We start from the raw sequence: 27,984 nt of genomic DNA, 5'->3' as shown, positions 1-27,984 counted from the left end.
CACCGCGCGACCTGATGAACCCGACCCAACCTGCACAATGAATATTCGGCACGACTTGAAAATTGTACACAAAAAGTTAGGTTTGACTTGACCTAATCCGGACCTAGCTAACCCGAGTACCCGACCATGTGTCTGGCCAGGTTCGGCTTGGGCTTGAGCCGAAGGAACAAATGACAGTTATGCTATTTTTTGACCCAATCCGAACTTAACTCGACAAATGATCAGTATAGATACAGCTGATATTATCACTTGGTTCCTTTCTTTCTTCGTTTCTTTGTAGGACGTATTGGATCCGTAGTCATTTTGAATATCATGTTTGATAATTAATTTCCTAATATTTTTGAAATAAGATATTTTGATACAACTTTGTACACTAGATATTTGCATAATTTAACTGATGAGAATTTAGAAATATTTTTAGATCCTAATATGCCCTGAAAACAAACAGACTACTTTACTTCAGAATGTTCCCCATGCAGCGTCTAGAACAATTATTTTCAGTGAAAAAGAAGCATTCGGAAATCCTAGGAAAGCTGACAGCATGTAGTAGAGATCTTATGATACTTGAATTAAAATGGTTCTTCTACATGTTGAAAAATAGCATGTCTTTTACTTTGAAAAAGTCAAGCTTCTTTACTTTGACGAACACTTGGACAAAATATAAGTATGTTTTGTATAAAGATTACCATATAAGTATATTAAATATTCGAAATTCATTCTTACATATGCAGAACATAGGTTTTGTGTAATTTTGTCTATATATGAACATATATAGTTGTCAAAGCCTAACCTTCAAGAACAAGCCAGAATGTAGTAGTGCCTCCAGTTACACGCGCAGACCTGTTCTTCTCTTTCTGTTCTTCTATTTTTCTATAAACTATTTAATACCTCACCTCCATTTGTTGCAAAAAAAAAAAAGTGGTTTAGGCGTCGCCAATATAACACATTTTTTCCTAAAATGAATCATACTACGACCTTAGAAGAATACGTCAAAACTTATCATTGAAAAAGTCTAACGGACAATAGTAGGCAGTATTTTTTTTTCTCCAACACGCCGGGGTGCCATGCCATGCACTATTGTACTGGGTCGTGTCAGGGCAGTAACGAGGAAAAAGACATTCAGTAGCTTGACTGAACCATACGTACGAAATCAAAGACATCATAATTTTAGCATGAATTTACTGCTCAATCGTTCGCAAACAAAAAGGAAAATGAATTTACTGTTCGATCATGCACGAAATTCACTCGTTTTTACCACCACCTGAGCATCAGCTTGCTTTACCACGAAGATAAATGAACCAGCAGGCTCTCGGCTCTCCCGGCTTGCAAGATCTAATGGCAGTCGCCATTCCCTGCGTCTCTCCACCCTTAACCAACAGAGGAATAACTCCGAAAGGGAGAGGTGGACGCCGACGCTGAAACCGAAAGCCATGTCCAGCAATGCTTTCTTCCCCATCTCCCCATCTGACTTGCCGGATGACGACAACCACAGCGACCTGCCTCCCTCCCATTTTCCGCACAACAACAGCATGCCGCAAGCAAAGGACAACGTCAGGGAGCACGTGCCACCTGAAGGAAAGGAATACCTTTTCAAATCTTCCCGTGGTGGTGCATGTGTTCTTCGACCGATCACATGCCCCCGGCGCACTTGCCACGGGGACTAACAAACTCGGCATGAACAAAGCAAGAAGGTTGCCGGCCACATGGAGCGAGTGGGCCGACGACGAATCTTGGGTCCCCGTGCACGATGCACCACCACCATGCGGCGTCCTCTGAATCTGATCGTGCTTGCCTTCCAGCATAGCTCAGTGGGATATTCATGGTCAGCGATGTGCTTGCCAAGCGATTCCTGGCTCTGAACAAGTCATCTCGTCAAAAAGAATCGCATTGGTAGTAGCTTAGGATCGACGCCGCTCTCCCTGGGTCTCACCACGTGCTCCCTTCTGGTCTTGTTGCTGATTTCATCCATGCGGCAAAAGGGAATGAACGTGCGAGAGGCCATCGGATCTTCTTCACCAGACGTGGCTCATGACTCTGGACTCTGGACTCTGGACTCTGGACTCTGGAGGGTACCAATTGTCCCCTCGACGAACTCACAGATTGCTAGTGGCTCCTGCAATCAGTCAGTCCAGAACTCAGGAGGCATGGCCAATTGATGAGCAACTAGGCCGATAACACTTCTTTTGCTGGAACAGATTTGTCATATCAATCACCACATCAACAGTGCAGGAAACTGCCGTATAAACCAAAAGAAAATGGAAACGAGCACCGAACTTTTCTACTGATGAAGGAACTGAATACCAGTTGTTACCTTCAGGTTCTCAGGCTATCAGCTCTTGGCAGGACAAGCTTGGGACACCCTGCTACCTTAAGCCTCTGAACGGTGGTCAGCGCCGACGGCCCCTCCACCGACGAGAGCTCCTTGCAGGACCTGATCTCCAGCTTCTTGAGCATCGGCAGCGCTGCGGATGCCGGCAGGCTGAACGACTTGACACCGTGGAAGCCTTCGATTTTCAGCGACACCAGGGACGCGAGCTCCGGGATGTCGGGGAGCTGGTGGCCGCAGTGGAGAACGAGCTCGGTCAAAGAAGGGGCACAGGGCAGCCTCTTCAGGTCCGGGCACCTGCTGATGCAGACTTTGCGCAGGCGAGGGCAGTCGCCTTCGGATGCCTCGAACAGCTCTTCTAGACCGTACATCTCCCACAGGTTTAGCAGCTCCAGAGATGGGAACTTGGTCGTGCCATGTGTGTTGCTGGTTAGCCTCTTCACGTCGTACATCTTCCGTACGCTCAGGAACTTGAGTGATGGCAGCTGGGCGATGGTGGGGAATCGGGTGCAGTTGCAGCAGCCATCGAGTGTCAGCGTGACCAAACTAGGTAGAGAAGAAGAACCCTGCATCCAATCTGGAAACGCGCTACCTTCGTAGCCTCTAATTGTGAGCTCTTGAAGGTTGGTGTGCGGCTGGAGGCTTTCAAGGACCTGCTCAGCCACATCTTCAGTGTCTTCGTCATCGTCTTCATCATCAACGTTGATGCCACCACCGTGCCATTGCAGTGTCAAATCCTTTAGGTGATACTTATCCTTCAGGTTAGCCTCCTGGGCCTTGCTGCCAGTTTTGACACTTTCAAGTCCTGAAAGCTGAAGGCAACCCCTCAGATTGTGCAAGTTTCCCAGCTCACTGACACAGCAGTGCGACGGGTCACTGCTTGCATGGAAGACTGGCAGTGTCCGGAGCTCAGTCAGCTGTGCTACTCCATGTGGCAATTGAACGTAGCCCAGATCTTTGGTCACATCAAGATGGCGCAGCTTAATCAGCTTCTTTGTGTCCCCAGGTAATTCAGTGAGGAAGCGGCAGTCTTTTGCTTCCAGTGTCTGGAGATTGCTGAGGCAGCAGAGCTCAGATGGAAGAGCCCTGATGCTTGTGCTGTTGACAGATAAGTACTGCAGGTTTCTCAGGCCAACAATGGACCCTGGAAGCTCTTCAGTGTCAGTATGGCTCAAATCCAGCGTCTCTAAGGATGTGAACTTCAGAAAGAAATCATCTAAACCGACAAGTTTTAAGGTGGGGAAAGAAATCTTGCACGGTTGCCACTCAGGTTGCACCACCAGGAATGTCTGCAAAACCTTCAACTCTTCTGTTCTGTACATCAGTTCAATAGTCTGGAATTGAGAGGAAACAAGTGACAAATGAAGAATATTTTCTGGTATGCTGCTTGTGGGATCCTCAGACTTGAAATATTTGTCAAGAGAGACAGACTCTACCACCTTGTATATAATCTCATGCATCACAAACCTGTCATTGTGAACAGGTGAATATTGAAAGAAGGATCTGCACAACAATTCGTTGAAATATCCAATTCCGGCATCTTCGAGTTCACAACCTTCAGCAGGCCTAACACAACCATGAGATATCCATTGGGGGACCATGTGATGTTTATGAAATATGTAACCATGGGGGAACAAAGAACAGAATGCGAGGCACTTCTTCAGATGGATAGGCAAAACATCGTGGCAAAGCTGTAAAGGCATACCATTTCCTTCAAACTTATCGATTTCTAATGAACTGTCTGCATGGCATAGAAGACCACCAATAGCCTTCAAGTACAGAGGATTACCTCCAAACCTGGAAATGATCCTGTGAGCAACCATCAGTAAATCAGGATTGCTCTGGATATCAGTGCCCACAGCAGCACATTGTTGGAGAAGCATCAGATTGCTTTCTTCAGATAAAGGATTTAACAAAAGGAAGTGTGTTGCCACATCTCTAAAAGTAGAAACAGTATCACTCATTGTAGCCATGATAACAGCACTTCCTTTGGCACCGGCATTAAAAACCTCTAATACAGTACTCCAAAATTGCCGGTCCTCTATATCTGCATCATCCAAGAAAAGCAAGAATTTCTTATCTGAAATTTCTTCCTTAACCATTTCTTGAAGACACCCGAGGTTCGCAATGCTGCAATGGTCATTCATGGCAACCTCAACAATCTTCTTAAATAGCATTAACATGTCTGATTTAGCAGAAAGTTGTATCCATATGCTTTTGTCAAAAGTATCAGTCAATACTTGGTCATTGTAAAGGGCATGGAGCAGTGAAGTCTTGCCATGACCACTCCCAGCATTTATGCAAATTACAGTACAGTTACGTCCACCATTTCTATCCAATAATAATTTTTCCATAATCATTTGCCTCATATCATTTCTACCAAGAAGTTTAGGACCAACCTACAATAGTGAAGGAGTGATCAAAGAAATCAACTGAAGGACGGGGAGACACGACAATCACAGTAGTGGCAAACATGCTTTCTGGAGAAAATAAGTACCTGTTGCATGCATGCATGGTGGCCTAGGCCTTCTCCGAACCGATTTTCCATGGCAAACCATGCCTGTAAATCCTCATAAAAACTAGACTGCGATTTCTCAACCTGAGGAAATTAAGGGAACTGGACTATTAGCCCAGATTTGGCTGTTCTAGACAGAAGCATGGATTGCATCTACAGAAGCTCAACTACTTCATTGAAATATAGCATTGACAACCTAAGGTAATGTAATTTAGTTTGGTATTTAACATATAAAATCAAACTTAGCCTCCTAGGTAAAACGTGTAAGGAAACGCATGAGTAGTGCTAATAAGGTGGTTCGGTACCCACTACCCAGTTGTGGTACCAGCCGATCAGGGTTCCAACCCAGGATTTCAAAAAAGAAAAGAAAAAAAAGGGCCCCCTCGTGGCCTTGCCAATAATACACTTTGCAGCTAACCATGGTTCGAACCCAGGATTTCAAAAAAGAAAAAAAAGGACCCCCTCATGGCCTTGCCGATACACTTTCTTCACTAGAATCTGTCGAAGTTTAATACAGCGGGGATATCAAAACCGCTCTTGACGATTACACGATATATTCTCTCAATGCACAAGATTTTTCCTGCTGCCAAATAAATAAACTGAAACTTTTATACTACTTACTCTTACCTGTCTATATGAATATTTATGGGGATCAAAAGAATCTTCCTCAGCTAACGTGGAAGATGTTTGTAGTAGCATGAAGATTATCCCCAAACACCAAATTACAAATAAATATCGAATGCATTTCAACATCAAATGTTCCCAAAGAGTAGTGAATTGAATGAGGGTAAAATGTTCTACAAAGAAGAAGAAGAAGAATCTGAAGTTACAATTTCCTCACCTGGTATATAGATGGAGTTGGCAAGCCTGAACTGGAGTGCAACACATCTTCCCATGATGGTGCTATATTCCTGCCTAAACCTATTTGGTTGTCATCTGAATAAGGCAGCGAAAGAAGTGTTAACATTAAACTATCAGTTAGTTCAGATACCCTAACAATATGATGGTTTCTATCAAAGTGTGCCAAAAGGCCACAAGCTGGCACACCACTTGGGCATCAACAGGAAATTTGCATGTACTGAAATGTCAGAAATGTTCATTTTCCCTAATTACAGTGGAATGTATTGAGAGACTTTAAATCCAGCAAATACATATGCTCAACATAAAAAGCACACATTGGTTTGCCCAAAAAAAAATATTTTGTAGCAGCACATTACACTATCGCAGGACAGGTTGCGATAGGCCCCGTAGAGAAAAGGAAAAGAAAGAAACTTTAACTATGAAAAAAGTTGACTCCAGCCTAGTTCTGACAGAGTTCACTCTAGTATAATAGTTAGCACTATTCTTTTTCCAACAAATTTAGGCATTAGAAAGATGTCCTAAATTATACACATAATTAGCCTGTCAACATTTTCATCCTTTTTATAAATTTTCTTATGTATGTACAATTAGAAAGCGGAAAACATTTTTGATTTTTTCTTCCTATGGACCTAATAAGAAATGCAGGAATGATGAAAGTATTTTTCTAGTTAGCTGCTTATGTGATTACCCTTCTTATCTGTAGCCTCAATATTTGTAGCGAATCCCAAAGGCTGAACTTGATTTGTGTAAATATAGTCATCTTCATCGTCACCCAAACTTAACTGCTCAGCTATCTTCTTCAAAGCCACATTAAGCCCAGACTTATTTTTTGAATTATCATTATCAGCCCGATAAACTTCTGTAGTTTGTTCCAGACAAGTCTGTCCAAGCTCTGGTATGCTTAGTAAACTGCCACCATCTTTGTTGTACTCTTTGTTACCAGAATAGGAACTTACTTCAGTTACAGAACTCAAATTAGAATAGCTCTGATGGGATTCACTGCCCTCACTAGTGCCAGAAGTAGAGCTGAGATATTGGTTTCCATAGATGGCATGTGGATATCCCAAAGATGAAAGAGATTCTGGTGGCCCATTCGACAGCTGTGATGAATAATATCTGCCCTGGGAAAGGGAGAAACACGAATTTTCACACACATCATTAATTATGGAAAGAGTTCCTCCATAAAACCAAAGAATCTCTTATAGTACAAGTGATTGAGAGTAGATCTAATTCATACTAAACATAGTCTTAAATTTTTACAAATTTATTTGGAATGGAATGAAACTATTTTCTGTAATTTCTAAAGCATAACAATTAATGAAAGGCATGAACCAATTCTGGTAAGTGGCATTTTCTGTTCAAAAAGAGCTAAATAAGTCGTTTGAGTCTGTCCTGTCAGTATTTATTTGCAGAGTAGATGATCATGTTAAACAACACCAGAAAAAAATGCACAAAAGTATAGCATGGGAATGCTTTAATGTTACATACCTCAGCCACCTCTCTATACTGTACCAGCACAATGTGCTCATATGCACTGCGAATATAGAGAATACGTGTCAAATAAAATTTGTAATCAGTGCTTTCTTCCGCAGATAGATGTTTGCAAACAATCCAATACATATACTATAAAAGTAACAAATTACACACAGAAACTCTGCACAATTGCGACTCCAGTGACCACATACAACTTAGATGGCCATAGATATCAATTTCACAAGTTTTGAGCTAACTGAATGGAAAGATTATCTTACGGTTCCAACATCCAGAAACACCGCCTCTGGAAACATGGATTTTGCTCACCATGAGCATAATAGCAACACAGAGCATCGACATTTCCAACCTGCAATGATGAGAAAATGTCGTATCTGAGGCAGAGGACGCTGATCAATAACCTCCTTGATTTATGGATCCATAACAAACTAGGGAGATAAAGGTACCGCCTTCGTTTTGAGTGAACCAAATGTTCATATTAAACATTTGAAGACACCACTAGTTTGTTATGCATACTCTGAGATATCAAGAAAAATGTTCAAGTTGAAGAGGAGGCTTGATAAATATCCATACTAGGAATCCAATGGACCATTATGCAGTAATTAAATGTGCGCGCACTCTGATGTGCTTGTTAACAAATTCACGATAGGAGCAACTAAATGTAATATAGTTGATGCGATTGGCATGATAAATGATTTTGTCATATTAAATATCTTAGAGTAACACCCTTCCAAAGTCTTGACAAGATGCTTTGATTGAACTGTGTGTGTTTTAATATTGACTAGATAAAAGTTAACAGCAACCATTGAACTAAATGATTGAGAAAACAGGAAATAAACCTTCAAGCGTTCATGAGCCTCCCTAACAGTTCTTCCATCCTTCTTTCTCCGCCATGTGTGGCCATCTCTTCGGAAAAACCGATGCACACGTCGATTGTAAAGGAATAGTGAACCACCTGTAGAACAAACAAAAATGCTGTCAAGGAACCGGAACAATTATACAAGAGAAAATTTCTCCATTTAAGGGAATGCGGCTATACTGGGTGGCTTCTTCGGTGCCTCATGGGTGATCGGGAACCTCTTGTGATTCTGCAGGATATAGTATACTTCAGAAGGCTTTAACCACCTAGTCCTTGCTTCCTCACGAAGCTCGTTGATGTCAAAACCTAAAGGCAGGAAAAGGACAAAAAGATAAGACAATAAGGTATAGTACTAGTTAATTTGTGCTAAACCCCACAGGACCATGATAAAGTTGTAAAACTGTCATATAATTCATCATTGGTTATCATTAGCTGGAGCAATCATTCTCTCCTCAGCGCAAATATATCATATATATATAAGTTTAAGAAAAGAAAAAAAAATCCCAATTCACTTAAAGGATTCAAGCTTGTGTAAGAAATATACTGATTTCTCAGCAGGGGGTCAAAACCCCAACAGAACCATAAAACTTGCCAAGATTTACTCATTTCATATGGTGCAAAATACAAGACAATCCCCAAAAAGGTACGTCTTTATGCTTCCAAAAATTTATTGCAGTTGTACCAAAAGCTAAACGACGAATTCGAGCCCCAGTTGATTGGAATGGAACACGAGCTGCTCCAAACTGACCAAATAATCTTGAGAATATCCGCTCCTTTCATACACCTGTAACAGTGGTTCCTGCCTCATACCCAATCGAAAAATTTATTCCTTGGCTTGAAAAGAGGCTGATAAACACCTTATTCGATCAATCACCGCAGGAACAGAAGGCCATAAGAATCCAATTTGCAGGGAAAAACAATCAACCAATAGACAAATATTCCACGCAGACTCGGCAGAGATGGCATCCTGTTATTAGTCCCTTAACAGCATCGGAAGGAATCGAGGGCGCACAGCCAAGAACCGCTACTCGCCCCCACCCAGGTCAACTCCCGGCAAGCAAAGCTAAAGCCTTGGCCTCGCCAATCAAAGAACCACCAAATAAATGATGATAAATCAAGAGGAAAACACTCACTCTGACTCATGGTCACTTGCAGAGATCCAGCAGCTTCGAAGCTCCCATGGAAGGGGAAGGAAGAGGTGGGGTGCCCAAGACTCGGAAGCCCCAAGAAATGGCCCCCTAGCAATCAACCAAAGCTCTGAAAGCCCCTTTCACACGAGCTGAATCCACGGATACTCCGGAGGAGAAGCAGGCCGCGAGAGAGGCGAAATGGTGACCGAACGGATCAGCCGGGTTGGTTGCTTCTGCAATTCAAGACCAACGTTCTAAATCTCCGGCTAAGGGCTTTAGCGGTTCAGTTTTTGAACAGCTACAACCAGCTATAGCTGGCTATAGCAGCAACTAAGCCTTTTAGCGGTTCTGTATAGAATAGAGTAAAAATTTTAATATAAATGATAAGCTAATTAGCTAATCAACCATGCAGCCTTGCCATAGTTTATACAAGACTAAATATTAAGCTTCAAGATCACAACTTTAGTACTTCACCGATTAAAAAATAGTACAATACAGCTGATACAATTTTCAACATCTACTCATCAGTCATCACTATCAGTGGTACAAGGAGACTTTCCGGATTCAGAGGATTCCATTAGAATATCTCCACCATCTTCGGAGTCAGATGAGGACTGCTCAGCCGGAGCATCACGCAGCAAAGATTGGAGGCTCCTAAGTTTCCTCTTCTTCTTAGGGAGCACATTCCTCTTCCTTTTTTCCTATACTTGTGCTTGTTGTGTTGATTCTACTTGCGATGGCACAAGATGTGTTGAATCTACTTGCGATGGTCCATCTTGCACAATACCAGTAATGAATTCATTTTCATTATCACCCACAGCATCATCTAATTCTCTCTCCAAAGGATCTTTGCCTTTGCTCTCCCTCTTGTTCCTTAGTTTGGAGTTGAACTTCAAAAAAAAGATCTCTCATCCTATCATGATGTAATCTATTGCGCTTCTTTGTATGAACCTATAGGTTGAAAGTAGAAAATTTGCAAATTGTAATGACAGCATTGGAGAGCAAAGGCTGCAGATTTTTTAACACTTATGTGATACTGATACATAGGGATGGCAATTGGAGAGCTAAGCTTGCTGATATTAGAATAACAAAAGTGTTTATTGATTGAAAACAATTTATGACTGAAACATCTAGATGTATTTATCTAACTGTACATGTATTTACAAAGGTCTCAGTGAAACATGTCATAGATGTATTTATCTAGCTGTACAGAACAAAAGTTTAAAGCACACTTAAAACTGATTGCTTTTATACTAACTATGATCAAGAAAGTTCAGAATAAAGTATCTATAAATAAGCTGATAAGTACCTGTTTAAAAACAGACCAATTCCTCTCACAAGCTGATGAACTGCAGGTCAAATTCAGAATTCTTGATGCCAACTTCCTTAGATTTGGTGTGCTTGTGCCATGGTTTAGCCACCACTTTGCTGAAAAAAGTTAATAAGAGTTACACATAGCTGGCAACAAATAACTCATATTCATCATGACATATACTCATATTAGATTCACCTGGATTAAAATTCTTGTTTCTCCTTTGCCTTACGGCAATTTTATGACCAAATGTCCCTTGCTGATCCTGGTATGTGTTGAGCTCTTCAATTATATTGTCCTGAGTTTCTTCATTCTCAACCAGCTTTGTAATGCATTCAATCACACCAGCTCTAAAGGATCCATCATGCTCAATCTCTTACTTCCTGGGGTAATAGAAGTAAGGATTCAAATAGTAACCAGCCAAATGTAGTGGAGTTTTGAGCTTGTTGTCCCACTTTTTATCGATGATATCCCAAACAACTTTGAAGCGACTCTCATCATTATCAAACCTCTCAGAAATTTCTTTCTTTACCTCAACCATTAATCCATGGAAGAAGCCCATTGCCGGGATATCACTATCCATTCTTCTCAGCACATTAGCTATTGGTTCAAAGAAATTAACAGCAATATCAACATTTTTCCAAAAGCTTTCAGATCTGACCACTTTGTTGGCTTTCTTTCCCTTGGCCTTCTTCAAGTAACCCATCTCATTAAGTTGGTCTGATCTAAACAACCTTGTCAATTCCTTCTTGTTGTCTAGCAAGCTTTTTAGATTCAAATAAGCAGCGGCAAAGCGAGTAACCCCAGAGCGAACCAAATCTTTCTTAAAATATTGTCTCATCAAATCCAACACCCTTGTGTGAGCATACAAGAACACAGTTACTTGTCTTGCACTAGCAATAGTTTCCTCAACTGATCCAAGCTTTCCAATATCCTCTAGCATGAGATCTAGGCAATGAGCAGCACATCCATTCCAAAATATTGAGGGCCTCTTTGCTGTCAATAAGCTTGCTGCTGTTGTATTGACACTAGCATTATCAGTCACTACTTGAACAACATTTTCCTCTCCAATATCTTCTATGTATCTATCCACAAGCTCAAATATATATTTTCCATCTTTCTTCTCACCTGAGCAGTCCACTGAATCCAAGAAGCAAACCCCATGAGCACTATGCACAACTAAATTCATCACACCCCTTCCCTTTCTATCTGTCCATGCATCTATCATAATTGTACATCCAGTGAGCTCCCATGATTCCTTGTGGTTCTTAAAACCATCTAGCACCTTTTGCTTCCTTTTCTGTAAGAAAGGTCCACCCATCTCATAAGGGCTAGGCCCTCTCAAACCTCTGCCAAACTGCCCAATGGCCTCAAGCATATGGGCAAAGCTAGGTAGGGTAACCATGTGGTGTGGAATGCTAGCTTCATAGAAAAACTGGCATATGTACTCACAAGCTCTATCCCTTCTCTCTTCTCTTTTCTAAGTTGTCAATTTTGTTTAAACCTTATTGTTGAGGTTCATTTGAACAGACTCCTCTATGGAAGGAGGCTTGCAGTACTTCTCAATAGGGCCACCACCTGCCACCGATCTGGAGCTACTAGCAGCTTTGCTTGGCTTTGGCTTCAGTACGAGAACTTCATTTTCCTGATCAAAATCTTCTTCACCATTGCTTTCATCTTCCAAGATATCTATATCAACTTCATCTTTGTCCCTTTGCTTTTCTTTGGCTTTCTGATCCTTTTCTTCTACCTTCTTTGTGAGCAAAGCAAACATCTCTTCCTTCACTGAAGTTGGAACTTGTAAACACTTTTTAACATTGAATCCTTTAATGCCAGCAAGATGATACTTAATTCTTGTAATCCCGGCAGTGCAAAGCTTATCACAGTACATGCACTTCAACCAATGCTTCTTAGATGCATCTGGGTAATAACAATGTGCCCATGCAGGGTCATCGGAGTTAATAACAACTTGTGATTTTGCTGAATTTGTCACTGAGGCAGAGGCTGCACTTGATGGGTTTCCTGTACATCCACAAAATACAACATTTCAGTCATGTTTATTTTTATGTCAATGTCAATATAATTCACTAATTGCAAAGTGAAAAATGAGGATATATTCTCTGTACAAGTCTTCTAGATGCTTAATTTCTTATCCAATATCATAAGTACCCAGTTCAGATTCAGAGCTTTATAGGCAATGTCCACATAGTAGATTGTTCAGAATGTGCAATATATGTTTCAGATGTGCAGAACTGCAACTGTTAGCGTTTATCTTAAAGAACTGCTGCTGTTTGTTCTAGAATTACCACACAAAACACATACACGTTTGACAGTTGGAAATGACTCGGCAAATACGAGATGGAAAGGCTTCATCTTGTTCATTTCTGGAACCCAAATACCACCACTCATCTACTGCATTATCAGATTCTACGAGGACTGAAACTAAGGACTGAGTACCCACACATATGTAAAGTGTAAACCAAAAGCTACGAATCTGTAGTTCTATACTTCAGGAATTGAATATGCCAGGAAGAGGAGGAGAAACATGCCTGTTGGTGTTGCCTGCTCTTGGCCGGCCTGAGACATCGTTGCAGGCGGCGGCGTAGCAGGCGGCCGGCGGCAGCGAGCTGCGAGGAGGAGTCGTCGACGGCGACGTAGCAGGCGGCCGGCACCAACGTAGTGGCGACCTCGATGCAGAGGAGGGCGAGGAGCTGAGGAGGTGTGCGTGCTGCGCGCGGGCGTCGGCGAGCTCGGCGTGGGCGCTGCTGGCTAGTTCAGGGAACCAGATCCACCGCCGCCGCCGCCATGAGACGCACGAGAGACAGGAGAGAGGTAACAGATGGGGAAAGCACGCTAGGGTTAGCCAGTTAGGCTAACCGAATACTTTTGGGCCGGGTAAAATTTGGGCCGCACCCAAATTTCAGATTTTCAGTGCGCAGGCTTCTTTAGCGGCCGTTATTTCATGGCCCATTTAGCGGAAATCTCCAGCTAAGCTCAGCTATTAGCGCATTTCAAATCTTAGCTTTAAAAGTCTATTCTCCTAGCTGTGCTGCTTCCAAACAGCTAAATCCAGCTATAGCGGCAGCTATAGCCGGAGATTTAGAACATTGTTCAAGACAGCGACGGGCCTTTTGTCTCCGGGGGTAGAGTCTAGTCCATCCACAGAACTCGCTGCTGGTGGTAAGGATAAACAATTGTGATAAAATATTAGTGTGTAGGTGCACATGGAATTTTCATTGCCATGAGCAGCTAGGCAAACATGAGTTAAGCAGTTAAACTGCTGCCTTTGAATTCTTTTTTCCCTCTGCCTTTTTTGTTCTGGTTTTGTTTATAGCTTGACTTGGGACTGGGGGGAGAGATGATGATGCCAGGAAACCATTTTGGGAGCAGGATTGGTCAGTCCACACCTGACCGCGAAAGCAATCGTTTGTTGTTTGCGCAGGAGGGTTAGGTGAATTGCTGACTTGCCGTAGGGACGTGTGTAGTTGCTAATGAACACTTGGGCGTCTTTTCTGAGATTCGCGATGTTCACATACTAGTTATTATTCTACGCTGAACTTCAATTTATCATCTCCAGATATATATTTATACCTATGGCCATTTGGAAGTTTCATTTATATTTAAGAAGATGCCATATCAGCAAATTAAATGATATGACACGATATTTTTGACGAGAGACGGTAACAGTTTCATCATGATAAACTCGTCATATACGGTTACCAATACCTTGAAACTGTTTGAAACTTCCATTAAAGAAAAATTTGTTTCATCTCCACACATTTTATCCACTCACATTAGTCACTTAAATGCAGCATTTAAATGATATGGTACCATATGAAATCGTGAAATCAAATTTTTACATTGTGAGATCTAGTTTCATTCATCTACTCAAATATCCTTAGATGACATGACGCTGTACAATAAAACTTTACACTAAGAATGACCGAAGAAGGCTCAAAGCTCTACATTTTAGTAGTATTACGATAGTAAGGGGAAGGCTCCATTAAGGGCCGGCTCTAACGGGGGCAGGCAGTGCGACCGCCGGGGGCCCATGGAGCTGGGGGGCCAAGATCATGTAGGTCCTATATTAGTACATATAATTTTATATTTGGCATAATAAGACTTGGAAAGTCCATCACAAACCTTACAATGGTCATTGTTTTTAGTTTTTTGTTACACTTCTTTTGCTGGAACAGATTTGTCATATCAATCACCACATCAACAGTGCAGGACACTGCCGTATAATCCAAAAGAAAATGGAAACGAGCACCGAACTTTTCTACTGATGAAGGAACTGAATACCGGTTGTTACCTTCAGGATCTCAGGCTATCAGCTCTTGGCAGGACAAGCTTGGGACACCCTGCTACCTTAAGCCTCTGAACGGTGGTCAGCGCCGACGGCCCCTCCACTGACGAGAGCTCCTTGCAGGACCTGATCTCCAGCTTCTTGAGCATCGGCAGCGCTGCGGACGCCGGCAGGCTGAACGACTTGACACCGTGGAAGCCTTCGATTTTCAGCGACACCAGGGACGCGAGCTCCGGGATGTCGGGGAGCTGGTGGCCGCAGTGGAGAACGAGCTCGGTCAAAGAAGGGGCACAGGGCAGCCTCTTCAGGTCCGGGCACCTGCTGATGCAGACTTTGCGCAGGCGAGGGCAGTCGCCTTCGGATGCTTCGAACAACTCTTCTAGACCGTACATCTCCCACAGGTTTAGCAGCTCCAGAGATGGGAACTTGGTCGTGCCATGTGTGTTGCTGGTTAGCCTCTTCACGTCGTACATCTTCCGTACGCTCAGGAACTTGAGTGATGGCAGCTGGGCGATGGTGGGGAATCGGGTGCAGTTGCAGCAGCCATCGAGTGTCAGCGTGACCAAACTAGGTAGAGAAGAAGAACCCTGCATCCAATCTGGAAACGCGCTACCTTCGTAGCCTCTAATTGTGAGCTCTTGGAGGTTGGTGTGCGGCTGGAGGCTTTCAAGGACCTGCTCAGCCACATCTTCAGTGTCCTCGTCATCGTCTTCATCATCAACGTTGCAGTGTCAAATCCTTTAGGTGATACTTATCCTTCAGGTTAGCCTCCTGCGCCTTGCTGCCAGTTTTGACACTTTCAAGTCCTGAAAGCTGAAGGCTGATGGGATAAGTCTTTGTACGATTGGTCTTTGTGGTCCTCGGCATGGGGTCTTGCTGGCCTAACTAGAACAGCATCTTAAACTAAACTTTTAGGAGAGCATCTTAGACTAGCTTTTATGACAGCATCTAAGATAGTATTTTAGACTAAGCATCACTAGCTTTTAGACTAGCATCTTAGAATAACATCTTGATATATGTTTGGTTGTCTTGGCCAGCTATAAATATGTATCCCCAACTTCTTAGGTTGGCATTGCATTGTGTGAGAAGTAAACCAGAAAATTGCCCCAACTCCCAGTGCCATCCTCTCGATGAGAGTAAGAGTTTCGATATTAACAACTGGTATCAGAACCTTTCTATCATGTACCTTAAACATCTCGTGCTCGTCTCCTTCCCACACCTCCCTTAGTCCTCAGCCGGGAGCAGGAACACCGGCTGTCCCTGCTCACCCCTGTTCTCCTGTGCAGACGCAGCTCGTCTGAGGCAGCCTTCTCCCCACGCAGCAGCCCCCCACTAGCGCGCCATGTCCGAAGGACAGCCTCAGCGCTCGGTCGCCTCGAGCGCACGGCACCGGCAAGAGGCTGAGCTCGCCGTGGCAGAGGAACGCAAGCGAGTGGCGGCAAAAACCGCTGCGACAGTGGAAGGGCATCGAGGCTGGCGGCGGCAGAATTGGCAGCAGCAAGGGCGGAAGTGGAAGCAACGGCGGCGGCGGATGCAGCGTGTGCGGCGGCAGTGGAGCTCAAGGCTCTACTCGGCAGTAGCATCAGCAGCTCTGCCTCTGCCGACGATGACACCGACGTGGAACTCAAGCAGGCGAGGGAAGCAGCGGGAGAGCGGGCGGTGCAGTGGGCAGTCGCGCACCCCCACGGGCGTGGTGGCGGCAGCCCAGACGGGCGTGGACGAGCCGGCGGCACTTCTAGCAGGGACGCGCTGAAAGTGCATCTAGGCCCCTAATTGATTTTGGTAATTCTTGACAATCACAATTTGGGATATGATGCTTTGATGAAGTTATGTGCAGGAATAAAATGAAAGAATTGAGAAGAAGATGAAAAGAAGGTCCCCAATTCAAATATGTATGGTGGTGGAGTTCACTGGTGATTTAATTCAGATGTTCGTTTTGAATTTGAGTATAGGACCACCGTACTATAAAGGGGGATGCTGTCTATTGATCCAGGTTGTCAAAGTGCTTCAGTTTGAGATGAAATTCTTTCTTGAGAAAATCTACCTTCTAAATTCATCTGGGACGGATGATCCGTCCCTAGGCCGGATGATTCGACCTGCCAGCAAATTTTCCTCTGCCCCAAGCCGGATGATCCGGTCTGTCTGGCTGTTCCCCTCTGTCCTGGGTCGGATGATCCGGCCTCTAAGCCTGAAACCTTCTGTCGCCTGTCGGATGATCCGACCACATGGCCGGATGATCCGGCTCTGAGAATTCTGGAGAGCTTTTCGTGCTTAAATGAGTGCTAGGTCAGATGATCCGATCCTAGGCTGGATGATCCGGTCATGGGAGTTGCATAGTGTATTTTGACCTATTCTGTTGCTTGCTCGGATGATCCGGACTAACACCGGATGATCCGATACCCCTCAGAAATACACATAGCGGTCACTTGAGGTGGGTGGGGTATTTATACCCTTTCACCCCCCTCATTCACTCCTGCTGCTTCCCACGACCTAACACACTTCCACAGCATTCATTTCAACCCTCCCCTCCATCCAAGAGCTTAATTCTTGCAAGGATTCACCTAGGGATTGAGAGGGAGTGAGATTTGGGGTGTGGGAAGAGAGCACTTCGTGGGCTTTCACTTGTTCATCTCAAGAAGCACTTGAAGCATCCTTTGATTCGTCGATTTGCGTTTGTTACTCTTAGAGCCTAGCTCCTAGACGGTTAGAGGTGCCGGTAAGCTCCCATTCCTTTGTGGTTTGAACTCCCGGAAGTTTGTATTACCCCTCTCTTTGTGAGATCAATAGTAAATAACTCAATCCTCCTTTGTGGTTGATTGTGAGAGACTTGGGGCCAGTGACAGCCCCTCTCTCTGTGAGCATCTCAATGGAGACGTAGCTCCTTTGTGGAGTGAACTTCGGATTAAATCTTGTGTCTCCATTTACTTATTGTTGTTCATATCGTTCTTGAACTTGTTTCGACCCGATCTACTAGATAGGTGTAGATCTCGTATATTGGATTCCTGCATAGGCTTTGCAATACCTTTTACCAACTTTGTATTCAAAGGGAATCGTCAAAAGTTAAGTATATTTTGAATTTAGTTGTTGGTTATTTTCTCCCGGCTGGAAGATCCGACCTTAGGCCGGATCATCCGACGCTCGGAAGATCCGACCTTGAGCCGGATCATCCGGCTGCTGACGTTTTTCTGCCAAGATTTTCAAGAAAAATTTGAACAAGGCCTATTCACCCCCCCCTCTAGGCCTAGTGTTGGTCCTTTCACGCGCGCGGCAGCTGCGCTCCTGGCGGCGGTAGCCGGGTCGACGGAGATCGCGGATCTTACAAGCGACGAGGCTCTCCCTCCCCGGACCGGCGCCATGGTCACCACAGGATCCAGGCTGTTGTCAGGGACATTGGCCCCGGCGGTGGGTGGCCTACCCTCACCAAGACCAACTATGTCAAGTGGGCCGCGGTGATGAGGGTAAGGCTCCAGGTGCGGCACATGTGGGAGGCAGTTCTGTACGGCGACGTCGACTGTGACGAGGATCGACGGGCGCTGGATGCCCTCATTGCTGCAGTCCCGCCCAAGATGCAGTTCTCACTTTCAAAGAAGCGGACAGCCAAGGAGGCCTGGGACGCCATCGCTATGGCACGCATCGGTAGCGACCGCGCCTGCAAGTCCACACTGCAGGCACTTCGCAAGGAGTGGGAGAATCTGGCCTTCAAGCCAGGTGAGGACGTTGATGACTTTGCTCTCCGCCTCAACACTCTACTGCAGAAGATAGTGCAGTACGGCGCCGACACCTACGACAAGGAGAGAGCTATTGAGAAGCTCTTTCGCTGCGTCCCCGAGAAGTATAAGCAGATCGCACGCTCGATCGAGTCTCTGCTGGACCTCTCCACGATGTTGATCGAGGAGGCAATAGGTCGCCTCAAGATCATCGACAGCGATGAGCCGCAGCCTCTCTTGGGGCCTATCACCATTGGCGGGAAGCTCCATCTCACTCGGGAACAGTGGGACGCCTGCCAGGGTGACGGGTGGAGGGTTCCCCCCTCCTCCTCGACAGGCGGCCGCAGGTGTGGCAAGCTGCGCGGAGGCACCCAGGCCGGGGTGCGAGGACGTGCCCAGGGCGGCGCCACCGGCGCGCACAAGCCGGCACGAGATGACGTCTGCCACAACTACGGCACGGTTGGCCATTAGGCCAGGGACTGTCGACAGCCACGACGCGGCCAGGCCCACATCACACAGGTGGAGGAGGAGGAGCCAGCTCTGCTCCTAGCACACGCAAGCATCGAGCTACCTCCAGCGGCATCGGCCGCAGCGGCTCTCCTCCACCTTGACGAGCCGAGGGCACACGCCTTTCTCGGCGACGCCTCCAACAACGACAAGACTGACGGGTGGTGCCTCGACACCGGCGCCACCCATCACATGACTGGACGGCGGGAGTTCTTCACCGAGCTTGACTCCAGCGTCCGAGGCTCCGTCAAGTTTGGGGATGCCTCCGGCATGGAGATCAAGGGTGTCGGCTCCGTCGTCTTCACCACCGACTCTGGTGAGCACAGGCTGCTCACCGGAGTCTACTACATCCCCGCGTTGAGGAACTCTATCATCAGCTTGGGACAGCTGGATGAGAACGGATCGCGCGTGGAGATCAAGGACGGAGTCCTGAGGATTTGGGATCGCTATCGTCGCCTTCTTGCCAAGGTAACCAGAGGCGCAAATCGACTCTACATCCTTAATGTGCAGGTGCACAGCCCCTCTGCCTCGCTGCTTGTCGGGACGACGAAGCGTGGCGGTGGCACGAGCGCTTTGGGCACCTTCACTTCGAGGCCCTGAAGCGGCTCAGTGCCAAGGAGATGGTGCGAGGCCTGCCATGCCTCGACCATGTGGAGCAGTTCTGCGACGTCTGCGTGTTGACGAAGCAGAGGCGACTCCCTTTTCCCCAGCAGACGAGCTTCCGAGCCAAGGAGCGGCTCGAGCTCGTGCATGGGGACTTGTGTGGCCCGGTTACACCGGCCACACCGGGAGGACGACGTTACTTCCTGCTGCTCGTCGACGACCTCTCCCGCTACATGTGGGTGATGGTCCTCGGCAGCAAGGGAGAAGCTGCGGACGCCATCAGGCGCGCACAGGCTGCTACGGAGACGGAGTGCGGCCGCAAGCTACGCGTACTGCGCACTGACAATGGCGGCGAATTCACGGTGGCCGAATTCACGTCGTACCGCGCTGATGAGGGCATTTAGCCCACTACTCCGCGCCGTACAGCCCGCAGCAGAACGACGTCGTCGAGCGGTGCAACCAGACGGTTGTGGGAATGGCTCGGGCCCTCCTCAAGCAGAGGGGGATGCCGGCTGTTTTCTGGGGAGAGGCAGTGGTGACGGCTGTCTATATCCTCAACCGCTCGCCTACCAAGTCTCTCAATGGCAGGACATCGTATGAGGCTTGGCATGGGCGCAAGCCAGCGGTCTCCCACCTGCGGGTCTTCAGCTGCCTCGCATTCACCAAGGAGCTTGGCCACGTCAGCAAGCTCGACGACAGGAGCACTCCGGGGGTGTTCATCGGCTACACGGAGGGCTCGAAGGCCTACCGCATTCTCGACCCGGTGACACAGCGTGTGTGCATGGTGCGCGACGTAGTGTTCAACGAAGGGCGAGGATGGGCATGGGACAAGGCGGCGGAAGACGGCTCGACTCCGATGTATGACGACTTCACTATCGAGTACGTCCACTTCGAGGGAGCTGGGGGAGTAGGCAGCTCCTCTTCACCGAGCGTGCCTACCCCAGTCCCCGAGCCTCCACCGATCCCGTCGCTCGCTACTTCGGCAGCGCCACGCTCTCCAGCCACGACTCCGGTTGTGACTAGCTCTTCGCCGACACCACTACCGCCGCCGATCCCGCGCACTCCAGCACCACCAGCTACCCCTCCGGGCACGACTACTCCAACACCAGCTCGTGTCAAGCATAGCCCGGTGGAGTTCGCTACTCCGCTCTCTCATGACGAGGAGCGCATCGACATGTACCACGACGGCGAACCGTTGCGGTATCGTACGATGGAGGACCTTATCGGCGACCAACTGGTGCCGGAACTGGTACCTCACGATCTGAAGGCGCAGTTGCACCTCGCATCCGATGACGGCGAGCCTCGGTCTTTCGCAGAAGCCGAGAGATACGCGGCATGGCGTGCCGCGATGCAGTCGGAGATGGACGCGGTAGAGAAGAACCGCACCTGGGAGCTTGCTGACCTCCCTCGTGATCACCGCGCGATTACCCTTAAGTGGGTGTTCAAGCTAAAGAGGGATGAAGCCGGCGCCATCGTCAAGCACAAGGCTCGATTGGTGGCACGCGGTTTCGTGCAGCGGGAGGGGATCGACTTTGACGATGCCTTCGCCCTTGTGGCACGGATGGAGTCCGTGCGACTCCTCCTTGCGCTGGCTGCCCAGGAAGGCTGGCGAGTTCATCACATGGACGTCAAGTTGGCGTTTCTTAACGACGACTTGAAGGAATAGGTCTACGTGCACCAGCTGCCGGGGTTTGCGATCCCAGACAAGGAGGGCAAAGTGCTACGCCTACGCAAGGCCCTCTATGGCTTGCGGTAGGCACCGAGGGCGTGGAATGCCAAGTTGGATTCCACGCTCAAAGCGATGGGCTTCGAGCAAAGCCCGCACGAGGCAGCCATCTACCGGTGGGGCAATGGAGGAGACGCCCTGCTAGTGGGTGTCTATGGCGACGACTTGGTGATCACCGGTACCAAGGATGCGGAGGTGGCGGCGTTCAAGGAAGAGATGAAGGCCACCTTCCAGATGAGTGACCTAGGACCTCTCTCCTTCTACCTGGGGATCGAGGTGCACCAGGACGACTCCGGAATCACGCTTCGACAGACCGCCTATGCCAAGCACGTCGTTGAGCTGGCTGGGCTCACCGACTGCAACCCAGCTCTCACTCCGATGGAGGAGAGGCTGAAGTTGAGCCGCGACAGCACGACGGAGAAGGTGGACGCTACGCAATATCGGCGTCTTGTGGGGAGCCTTCGCTACCTCGCCCACACACGGCCGGACTTGGCATTCTCCGTCGGCTACGTTAGTCGGTTCATGCAGCGACCGACGACAGAGCACCAGCAGGCTGTGAAGAGGATCATCCGCTACGTTACAGGGACTCTCGACCATGGTCTCTACTACCCGAGGTGTCCTGGGGAGGCACACTTCGTCGGGTACAGCGATAGCGACCACGCCGGCAACATCGACACCAGCAAGAGCACGAGCGGGACCCTCTTCTTCCTCGGCAAGTGCCTCATTAGCTGGCAGTCTGTCAAGCAGCAGGTGGTGGCTCTGTCCAGCTGCGAGGCCGAGTACATAGCGGCCTCCACCGCTTCGACTCTGGCGCTCTGGCTCGCTCGACTGCTTGATGGTCTTCTCGGCAGAGACACTGGAGCGGTGGAGCTCAGGGTGGACAGCAAGTCCGCTCTTGCCCTGACAAAGAACCCCATTTTCCATGAACGGAGCAAGCATATTCGGGTGAGGTACCACTTCATCCGAGGCTGCTTGGAGGAAGAGAGTATCAAGGCAAGCTACATCAACACCAAGTACCAGCTTGCGGACCTGCTCACCAAGCCCCTTGGGAGGATCAAATTCCTTGAGCTTTGTTCCCGGACCGGGATGGTCCAACTTTCCCACAAGACGACGCACAAGACTTAGGGGGGAACGATGGAATAAGTCTTTGTACTGTTGGTCTTTATGGTCCTCGGCATGATGGTCTTGCTGCCACAACTAGAACAGCATCTTAAACTAAACTTCTAGGACAGCATGTAGGACAGCATCTTAGACTAGCTTTTAGGACAACATCTTAGACTGAGCATCACTAACTTTTGGACTAGCATCTTAGACTAGCATCTTGGCATATGCTTGGCTGTCTTGGCCAGCTATAAATATGTATCCCCAACCCCTCAGGTTGGCATTGCATTGCGTGAGAAGTAAACCAGAAAATTGCCCCAACTCGCAGTGCCATCCTCTCGATAAGAGTAAGAATTTCGATACTAACAAAAGCAACCCCTCAGATTGTGCAAGTTTCCCAGCTCACTGACACAGCAGTGCGACGGGTCACTGCTTGCATGGAAGACTGGCAGTGTCCGGAGCTCAGTCAGCTGTGCTACTCCATATGGCAATTGAACGTAGCCCAGATCTTTGGTCACATCAAGATGGCGCAGCTTAATCAGCTTCTTTGTGTCCCCAGGTAATTCAGTGAGGAAGCGGCAGTCTTTTGCTTCCAGTGTCTGGAGATTGCTGAGGCAGCAGAGCTCAGATGGAAGAGCCCTGATGCTTGTGCTGTTGACAGATAAGTACTGCAGGTTTCTCAGGCCAACAATGGACCCTGGAAGCTCTTCAGTGTCAGTATGGCTCAAATCCAGCGTCTCTAAGGATGTGAACTTCAGAAAGAAATCATCTAAACCGACAAGTTTTAAGGTGGGGAAAGAAATCTTGCACGGTTGCCGCTCAGGTTGCACCACCAGGAATGTCTGCAAAACCTTCAACTCTTCTGTTCTGTACATCAGTTCAATAGTCTGGAATTGAGAGGAAACAAGTGACAAATGAAGAATATTTTCTGGTATGCTGCTTGTGGGGTCCTCAGACTTGAAATATTTGTCAAGAGAGACAGACTCTACCACCTTGTATATAATCTCATGCATCACAAACCTGTCATTGTGAACAGGTGAATATTGAAAGAAGGATCTGCACAACAATTCGTTGAAATATCCAATTCCGGCATCTTCGAGTTCACAACCTTCAGCAGGCCTAACACAACCATGAGATATCCATTGGGGGACCATGTGATGTTTATGAAATATGTAACCATGGGGGAACAAAGAACAGAATGCGAGGCACTTCTTCAGATGGATAGGCAAAACATCGTGGCAAAGCTGTAAAGGCATACCATTTCCTTCAAACTTATCGATTTCTAATGAACTGTCTGCATGGCATAGAAGACCACCAATAGCCTTCAAGTACAGAGGATTACCTCCAAACCTGGAAATGATCCTGTGAGCAACCATCAGTAAATCAGGATTGCTCTGGATATCAGTGCCCACAGCAGCACATTGTTGGAGAAGCATCAGATTGCTTTCTTCAGATAAAGGATTTAACAAAAGGAAGTGTGTTGCCACATCTCTAAAAGTAGAAACGGTATCACTCATTGTAGCCATGATAACAGCACTTCCTTTGGCACCGGCATTAAAAACCTCTAATACAGTACTCCAAAATTGCCGGTCCTCTATATCTGCATCATCCAAGAAAAGCAAGAATTTCTTATCTGAAATTTCTTCCTTAACCATTTCTTGAAGACACCCGAGGTTCGCAATGCTGCAATGGTCATTCATGGCAACCTCAACAATCTTCTTAAATAGCATTAACATGTCTGATTTAGCAGAAAGTTGTATCCATATGCTTTTGTCAAAAGTATCAGTCAATACTTGGTCATTGTAAAGGGCATGGAGCAGTGAAGTCTTGCCATGACCACTCCCAGCATTTATGCAAATTACAGTACAGTTACGTCCACCATTTCTATCCAATAATAATTTTTCCATAATCATTTGCCTCATATCATTTCTACCAAGAAGTTTAGGACCAACCTACAATAGTGAAGGAGTGATCAAAGAAATCAACTGAAGGACGGGGAGACACGACAATCACAGTAGTGGCAAACATGCTTTCTGGAGAAAATAAGTACCTGTTGCATGCATGCATGGTGGCCTAGGCCTTCTCCGAACCGATTTTCCATGGCAAACCATGCCTGTAAATCCTCATAAAAACTAGACTGCGATTTCTCAACCTGAGGAAATTAAGGGAACTGGACTATTAGCCCAGATTTGGCTGTTCTAGACAGAAGCATGGATTGCATCTACAGAAGCTCAACTACTTCATTGAAATATAGCATTGACAACCTAAGGTAATGTAATTTAGTTTGGTATTTAACACATAAAATCAAACTTAGCCTCCTAGGTAAAACGTGTAAGGAAACACATGAGTAGTGCTAATAAGGTGGTTCGGTACCCACTACCCAGTTGTGGTACCAGCCGATCAGGGTTCCAACCCAGGATTTCAAAAAAGAAAAGAAAAAAAAGGGCCCCCTCGTGGCCTTGCCAATAATACACTTTGCAGCTAACCATGGTTCGAACCCAGGATTTCAAAAAAGAAAAAAAAAGGACCCCCTCATGGCCTTGCCGATACACTTTCTTCACTAGAATCTGTCGAAGTTTAATACAGCGGGGATATCAAAACCGCTCTTGACGATTACACGATATATTCTCTCAATGCACAAGATTTTTCCTGCTGCCAAATAAATAAACTGAAACTTTTATACTACTTACTCTTACCTGTCTATATGAATATTTATGGGGATCAAAAGAATCTTCCTCAGCTAACGTGGAAGATGTTTGTAGTAGCATGAAGATTATCCCCAAACACCAAATTACAAATAAATATCGAATGCATTTCAACATCAAATGTTCCCAAAGAGTAGTGAATTGAATGAGGGTAAAATGTTCTACAAAGAAGAAGAAGAAGAATCTGAAGTTACAATTTCCTCACCTGGTATATAGATGGAGTTGGCAAGCCTGAACTGGAGTGCAACACATCTTCCCATGATGGTGCTATATTCCTGCCTAAACCTATTTGGTTGTCATCTGAATAAGGCAGCGAAAGAAGTGTTAACATTAAACTATCAGTTAGTTCAGATACCCTAACAATATGATGGTTTCTATCAAAGTGTGCCAAAAGGCCACAAGCTGGCACACCACTTGGGCATCAACAGGAAATTTGCATGTACTGAAATGTCAGAAATGTTCATTTTCCCTAATTACAGTGGAATGTATTGAGAGACTTTAAATCCAGCGATACATGTGCTCAACATAAAAAGCACACATTGGTTTGCCCAAAAAAAATTTTTTTTGTAGCAGGACATTACACTATCGCAGGACAGGTTGCGATAGGCCCCGTAGAGAAAAGGAAAAGAAAGAAACTTTAACTATGAAAAAAGTTGACTCCAGCCTAGTTCTGACAGAGTTCACTCTAGTATAATAGTTAGCACTATTCTTTTTCCAACAAATTTAGGCATTAGAAAGATGTCCTAAATTATACACATAATTAGCCTGTCAACATTTTCATCCTTTTTATAAATTTTCTTATGTATGTACAATTAGAAAGCGGAAAACATTTTTGATTTTTTCTTCCTATGGACCTAATAAGAAATGCAGGAATGATGAAAGTATTTTTCTAGTTAGCTGCTTATGTGATTACCCTTCTTATCTGTAGACTCAATATTTGTAGCGAATCCCAAAGGCTGAACTTGATTTGTGTAAATATAGTCATCTTCATCGTCACCCAAACTTAACTGCTCATCTATCTTCTTCAAAGCCACATTAAGCCCAGACTTATTTTTTGAATTATCATTATCAGCCCGATAAACTTCTGTAGTTTGTTCCAGACAAGTCTGTCCAAGATCTGGTATGCTTAGTAAACTGCCACCATCTTTGTTGTACTCTTTGTTACCAGAATAGGAACTTACTTCAGTTACAGAACTCAAATTAGAATAGCTCTGATGGGATTCACTGCCCTCACTAGTGCCAGAAGTAGAGCTGAGATATTGGTTTCCATAGATGGCATGTGGATATCCCAAAGATGAAAGAGATTCTGGTGGCCCATTCGACAGCTGTGATGAATAATATCTGCCCTGGGAAAGGGAGAAACACGAATTTTCACACACATCATTAATTATGGAAAGAGTTCCTCCATAAAACCAAAGAATCTCTTATAGTACAAGTGATTGAGAGTAGATCTAATTCATACTAAACATAGTCTTAAATTTTTACAAATTTATTTGGAATGGAATGAAACTATTTTCTGTAATTTCTAAAGCATAACAATTAATGAAAGGCATGAACCAATTCTGGTAAGTGGCATTTTCTGTTCAAAAAGAGCTAAATAAGTCGTTTGAGTCTGTCCTGTCAGTATTTATTTGCAGAGTAGATGATCATGTTAAACAACACCAGAAAAAAATGCACAAAAGTATAGCATGGGAATGCTTTAATGTTACATACCTCAGCCACCTCTCTATACTGTACCAGCACAATGTGCTCATATGCACTGCGAATATAGAGAATACGTGTCAAATAAAATTTGTAATCAGTGCTTTCTTCCGCAGATAGATGTTTGCAAACAATCCAATACATATACTATAAAAGTAACAAATTACACACAGAAACTCTGCACAATTGCGACTCCAGTGACCACATACAACTTAGATGGCCATAGATATCAATTTCACAAGTTTTGAGCTAACTGAATGGAAAGATTATCTTACGGTTCCAACATCCAGAAACACCGCCTCTGGAAACATGGATTTTGCTCACCAGCCGATCAGGGTTCCAACCCAGGATTTCAAAAAAGAAAAGAAAAAAAAGGGCCCCCTCGTGGCCTTGCCAATAATACACTTTGCAGCTAACCATGGTTCGAACCCAGGATTTCAAAATAGAAAAAAAAAAGGACCCCCTCATGGCCTTGCCGATACACTTTCTTCACTAGAATCTGTCGAAGTTTAATACAGCGGGGATATCAAAACCGCTCTTGACGATTACACGATATATTCTCTCAATGCACAAGATTTTTCCTGCTGCCAAATAAATAAACTGAAACTTTTATACCACTTACTCTTACCTGTCTATATGAATATTTATGGGGATCAAAAGAATCTTCCTCAGTTAACGTGGAGGTGAAGCTCCACGTATATGTGTCCAGCCCTTGCCTCGTGACCACATTTTTCATTAGATATTTTGTCCACGTTTTTGGTTCATGAAAACCTCCGAAAAGAGTGCCTGTCTCAAGCCAACTATTTGATGACCTTCCAAGCTCTACACAAAAAGTTGGAATCAATTATAGTCCTGACAGAGTTCAATCTGGTACAAGAGTTAACACAATTACTTCCCCTTTCATCAAATTTAGCTATTAGTGTGTTTCAAGGCGTGCTACAGGCCCTCTAACCCTGTAGTTTTTTTTTGTATTGGGGGTCTTAACCCCCCCCCCCCCCCTCTTCTTCTTCTTCTTCTTAATATATTGATGCGCAGTTCTCCTACGCATTCGAGAAAAAATAAATAAATATAGCAAGCTTGTCAACATGTCATCCTTTTTAGTGCATATTTTGAAAAGTTTGTTTTGCAAGGACC

At 45.6% G+C, this 27,984-nt stretch overlaps 5 protein-coding genes across 12 annotated transcripts; 1 reads left to right on the top strand and 4 right to left on the bottom strand.

Annotated features, from left to right (window-relative positions):
- Positions 1-1,141: 1,141 nt before the first annotated feature.
- Positions 1,142-25,347, bottom strand: LOC112899383 (disease resistance protein RGA2-like). 5 transcript variants are annotated; one of them, XM_025967826.1, is made up of 10 exons: positions 9,186-9,345; positions 8,233-8,358; positions 8,033-8,148; positions 7,454-7,542; positions 7,191-7,236; positions 6,391-6,823; positions 5,683-5,777; positions 4,824-4,925; positions 2,312-4,725; positions 1,142-2,113 (listed from the first exon to the last, which is right to left on the bottom strand). In XM_025967826.1, the coding sequence occupies exons 1-9, from the start codon at positions 9,193-9,195 to the stop codon at positions 2,314-2,316; spliced, it is 3,429 nt and encodes a 1,142-aa protein (XP_025823611.1). In that variant the 5' UTR covers positions 9,196-9,345; the 3' UTR covers positions 1,142-2,113; positions 2,312-2,313. The 5 variants fall into 5 exon arrangements, with proteins under 5 accessions (XP_025823611.1, XP_025823610.1, XP_025823614.1 ...); XM_025967825.1 differs by having other exon boundaries at positions 1,142-2,186; positions 9,186-9,344; XM_025967829.1 differs by lacking the exons at positions 8,033-8,148; positions 8,233-8,358; positions 9,186-9,345 and adding an exon at positions 24,838-24,854 and having other exon boundaries at positions 1,142-4,725; positions 7,454-7,502.
- On the bottom strand, positions 9,624-12,514 carry LOC112899386. Of its 2 annotated transcripts, none has more exons than XM_025967835.1 (3): positions 10,693-12,514; positions 10,492-10,610; positions 9,624-10,133 (listed from the first exon to the last, which is right to left on the bottom strand). In XM_025967835.1, the coding sequence occupies exon 1, from the start codon at positions 11,897-11,899 to the stop codon at positions 10,871-10,873; it is 1,029 nt and encodes a 342-aa protein (XP_025823620.1). In that variant the 5' UTR covers positions 11,900-12,514; the 3' UTR covers positions 9,624-10,133; positions 10,492-10,610; positions 10,693-10,870. The 2 variants fall into 2 exon arrangements, with proteins under 2 accessions (XP_025823620.1, XP_025823621.1); XM_025967836.1 differs by having other exon boundaries at positions 9,624-10,072.
- LOC112900658 (putative disease resistance protein RGA1) lies at positions 14,582-16,561 on the bottom strand. The gene is made up of 2 exons (XM_025969490.1): positions 16,396-16,561; positions 14,582-15,509 (listed from the first exon to the last, which is right to left on the bottom strand). Exons 1-2 carry the CDS (start codon positions 16,559-16,561, stop codon positions 14,809-14,811), a joined length of 867 nt encoding a protein of 288 aa, XP_025825275.1. The 3' UTR covers positions 14,582-14,808.
- LOC112900656 (uncharacterized mitochondrial protein AtMg00810-like) lies at positions 21,419-22,468 on the top strand. The gene has a single exon (XM_025969489.1). It carries the CDS (start codon positions 21,419-21,421, stop codon positions 22,466-22,468), a length of 1,050 nt encoding a protein of 349 aa, XP_025825274.1.
- LOC112899385 (putative disease resistance RPP13-like protein 1) lies at positions 22,488-27,616 on the bottom strand. Of its 3 annotated transcripts, none has more exons than XM_025967834.1 (6): positions 27,479-27,616; positions 26,863-26,908; positions 26,063-26,490; positions 25,355-25,449; positions 24,495-24,596; positions 22,488-24,396 (listed from the first exon to the last, which is right to left on the bottom strand). In XM_025967834.1, the coding sequence occupies exons 2-6, from the start codon at positions 26,901-26,903 to the stop codon at positions 22,807-22,809; spliced, it is 2,256 nt and encodes a 751-aa protein (XP_025823619.1). In that variant the 5' UTR covers positions 26,904-26,908; positions 27,479-27,616; the 3' UTR covers positions 22,488-22,806. The 3 variants fall into 3 exon arrangements, with proteins under 3 accessions (XP_025823619.1, XP_025823618.1, XP_025823616.1); XM_025967833.1 differs by lacking the exon at positions 27,479-27,616 and adding an exon at positions 27,126-27,472 and having other exon boundaries at positions 26,063-26,495; XM_025967831.1 differs by lacking the exon at positions 27,479-27,616 and adding an exon at positions 27,126-27,472.
- Between the last annotated feature and the right edge of the window lie 368 nt (positions 27,617-27,984).

Source organism: Panicum hallii, chromosome 7 (assembly GCF_002211085.1).
Source record: "Panicum hallii strain FIL2 chromosome 7, PHallii_v3.1, whole genome shotgun sequence".
Lineage (NCBI taxonomy): Eukaryota > Viridiplantae > Streptophyta > Magnoliopsida > Poales > Poaceae > Panicum > Panicum hallii.
This window is presented reverse-complemented; position numbering and strand designations above follow the sequence as displayed.

Coding starts and splice junctions, on each gene's coding strand:
- LOC112899383 (XM_025967826.1), bottom strand. Junction 7,543..8,032: donor AGGCTCATGAACGCTTGAAG/GTTTATTTCCTG, acceptor TCATCATTGCAG/GTTGGAAATGTCGATGCTCT. Junction 7,237..7,453: donor TGTTTCTGGATGTTGGAACC/GTAAGATAATCT, acceptor CTATATTCGCAG/TGCATATGAGCACATTGTGC.
- LOC112900658 (XM_025969490.1), bottom strand. CDS start 16,561: ATGCACTTTCAGCGCGTCCCTGCTAGAAGTGCCGCCGGCTCGTCCACG. Junction 15,510..16,395: donor CGGTGTCATCGTCGGCAGAG/GCAGAGCTGCTG, acceptor TTGATGATGAAG/ACGATGACGAGGACACTGAA.
- LOC112900656 (XM_025969489.1), top strand. CDS start 21,419: ATGGGCTTCGAGCAAAGCCCGCACGAGGCAGCCATCTACCGGTGGGGC.
- LOC112899385 (XM_025967831.1), bottom strand. CDS start 27,318: ATGAGGGGGTCCTTTTTTTTTTCTATTTTGAAATCCTGGGTTCGAACC. Junction 25,450..26,062: donor TGAGTCTACAGATAAGAAGG/GTAATCACATAA, acceptor TGCCTTATTCAG/ATGACAACCAAATAGGTTTA. Junction 24,597..25,354: donor CAACTCCATCTATATACCAG/GTGAGGAAATTG, acceptor TAATTTCCTCAG/GTTGAGAAATCGCAGTCTAG.
- LOC112899386 (XM_025967835.1), bottom strand. CDS start 11,899: ATGGTTACCCTACCTAGCTTTGCCCATATGCTTGAGGCCATTGGGCAG.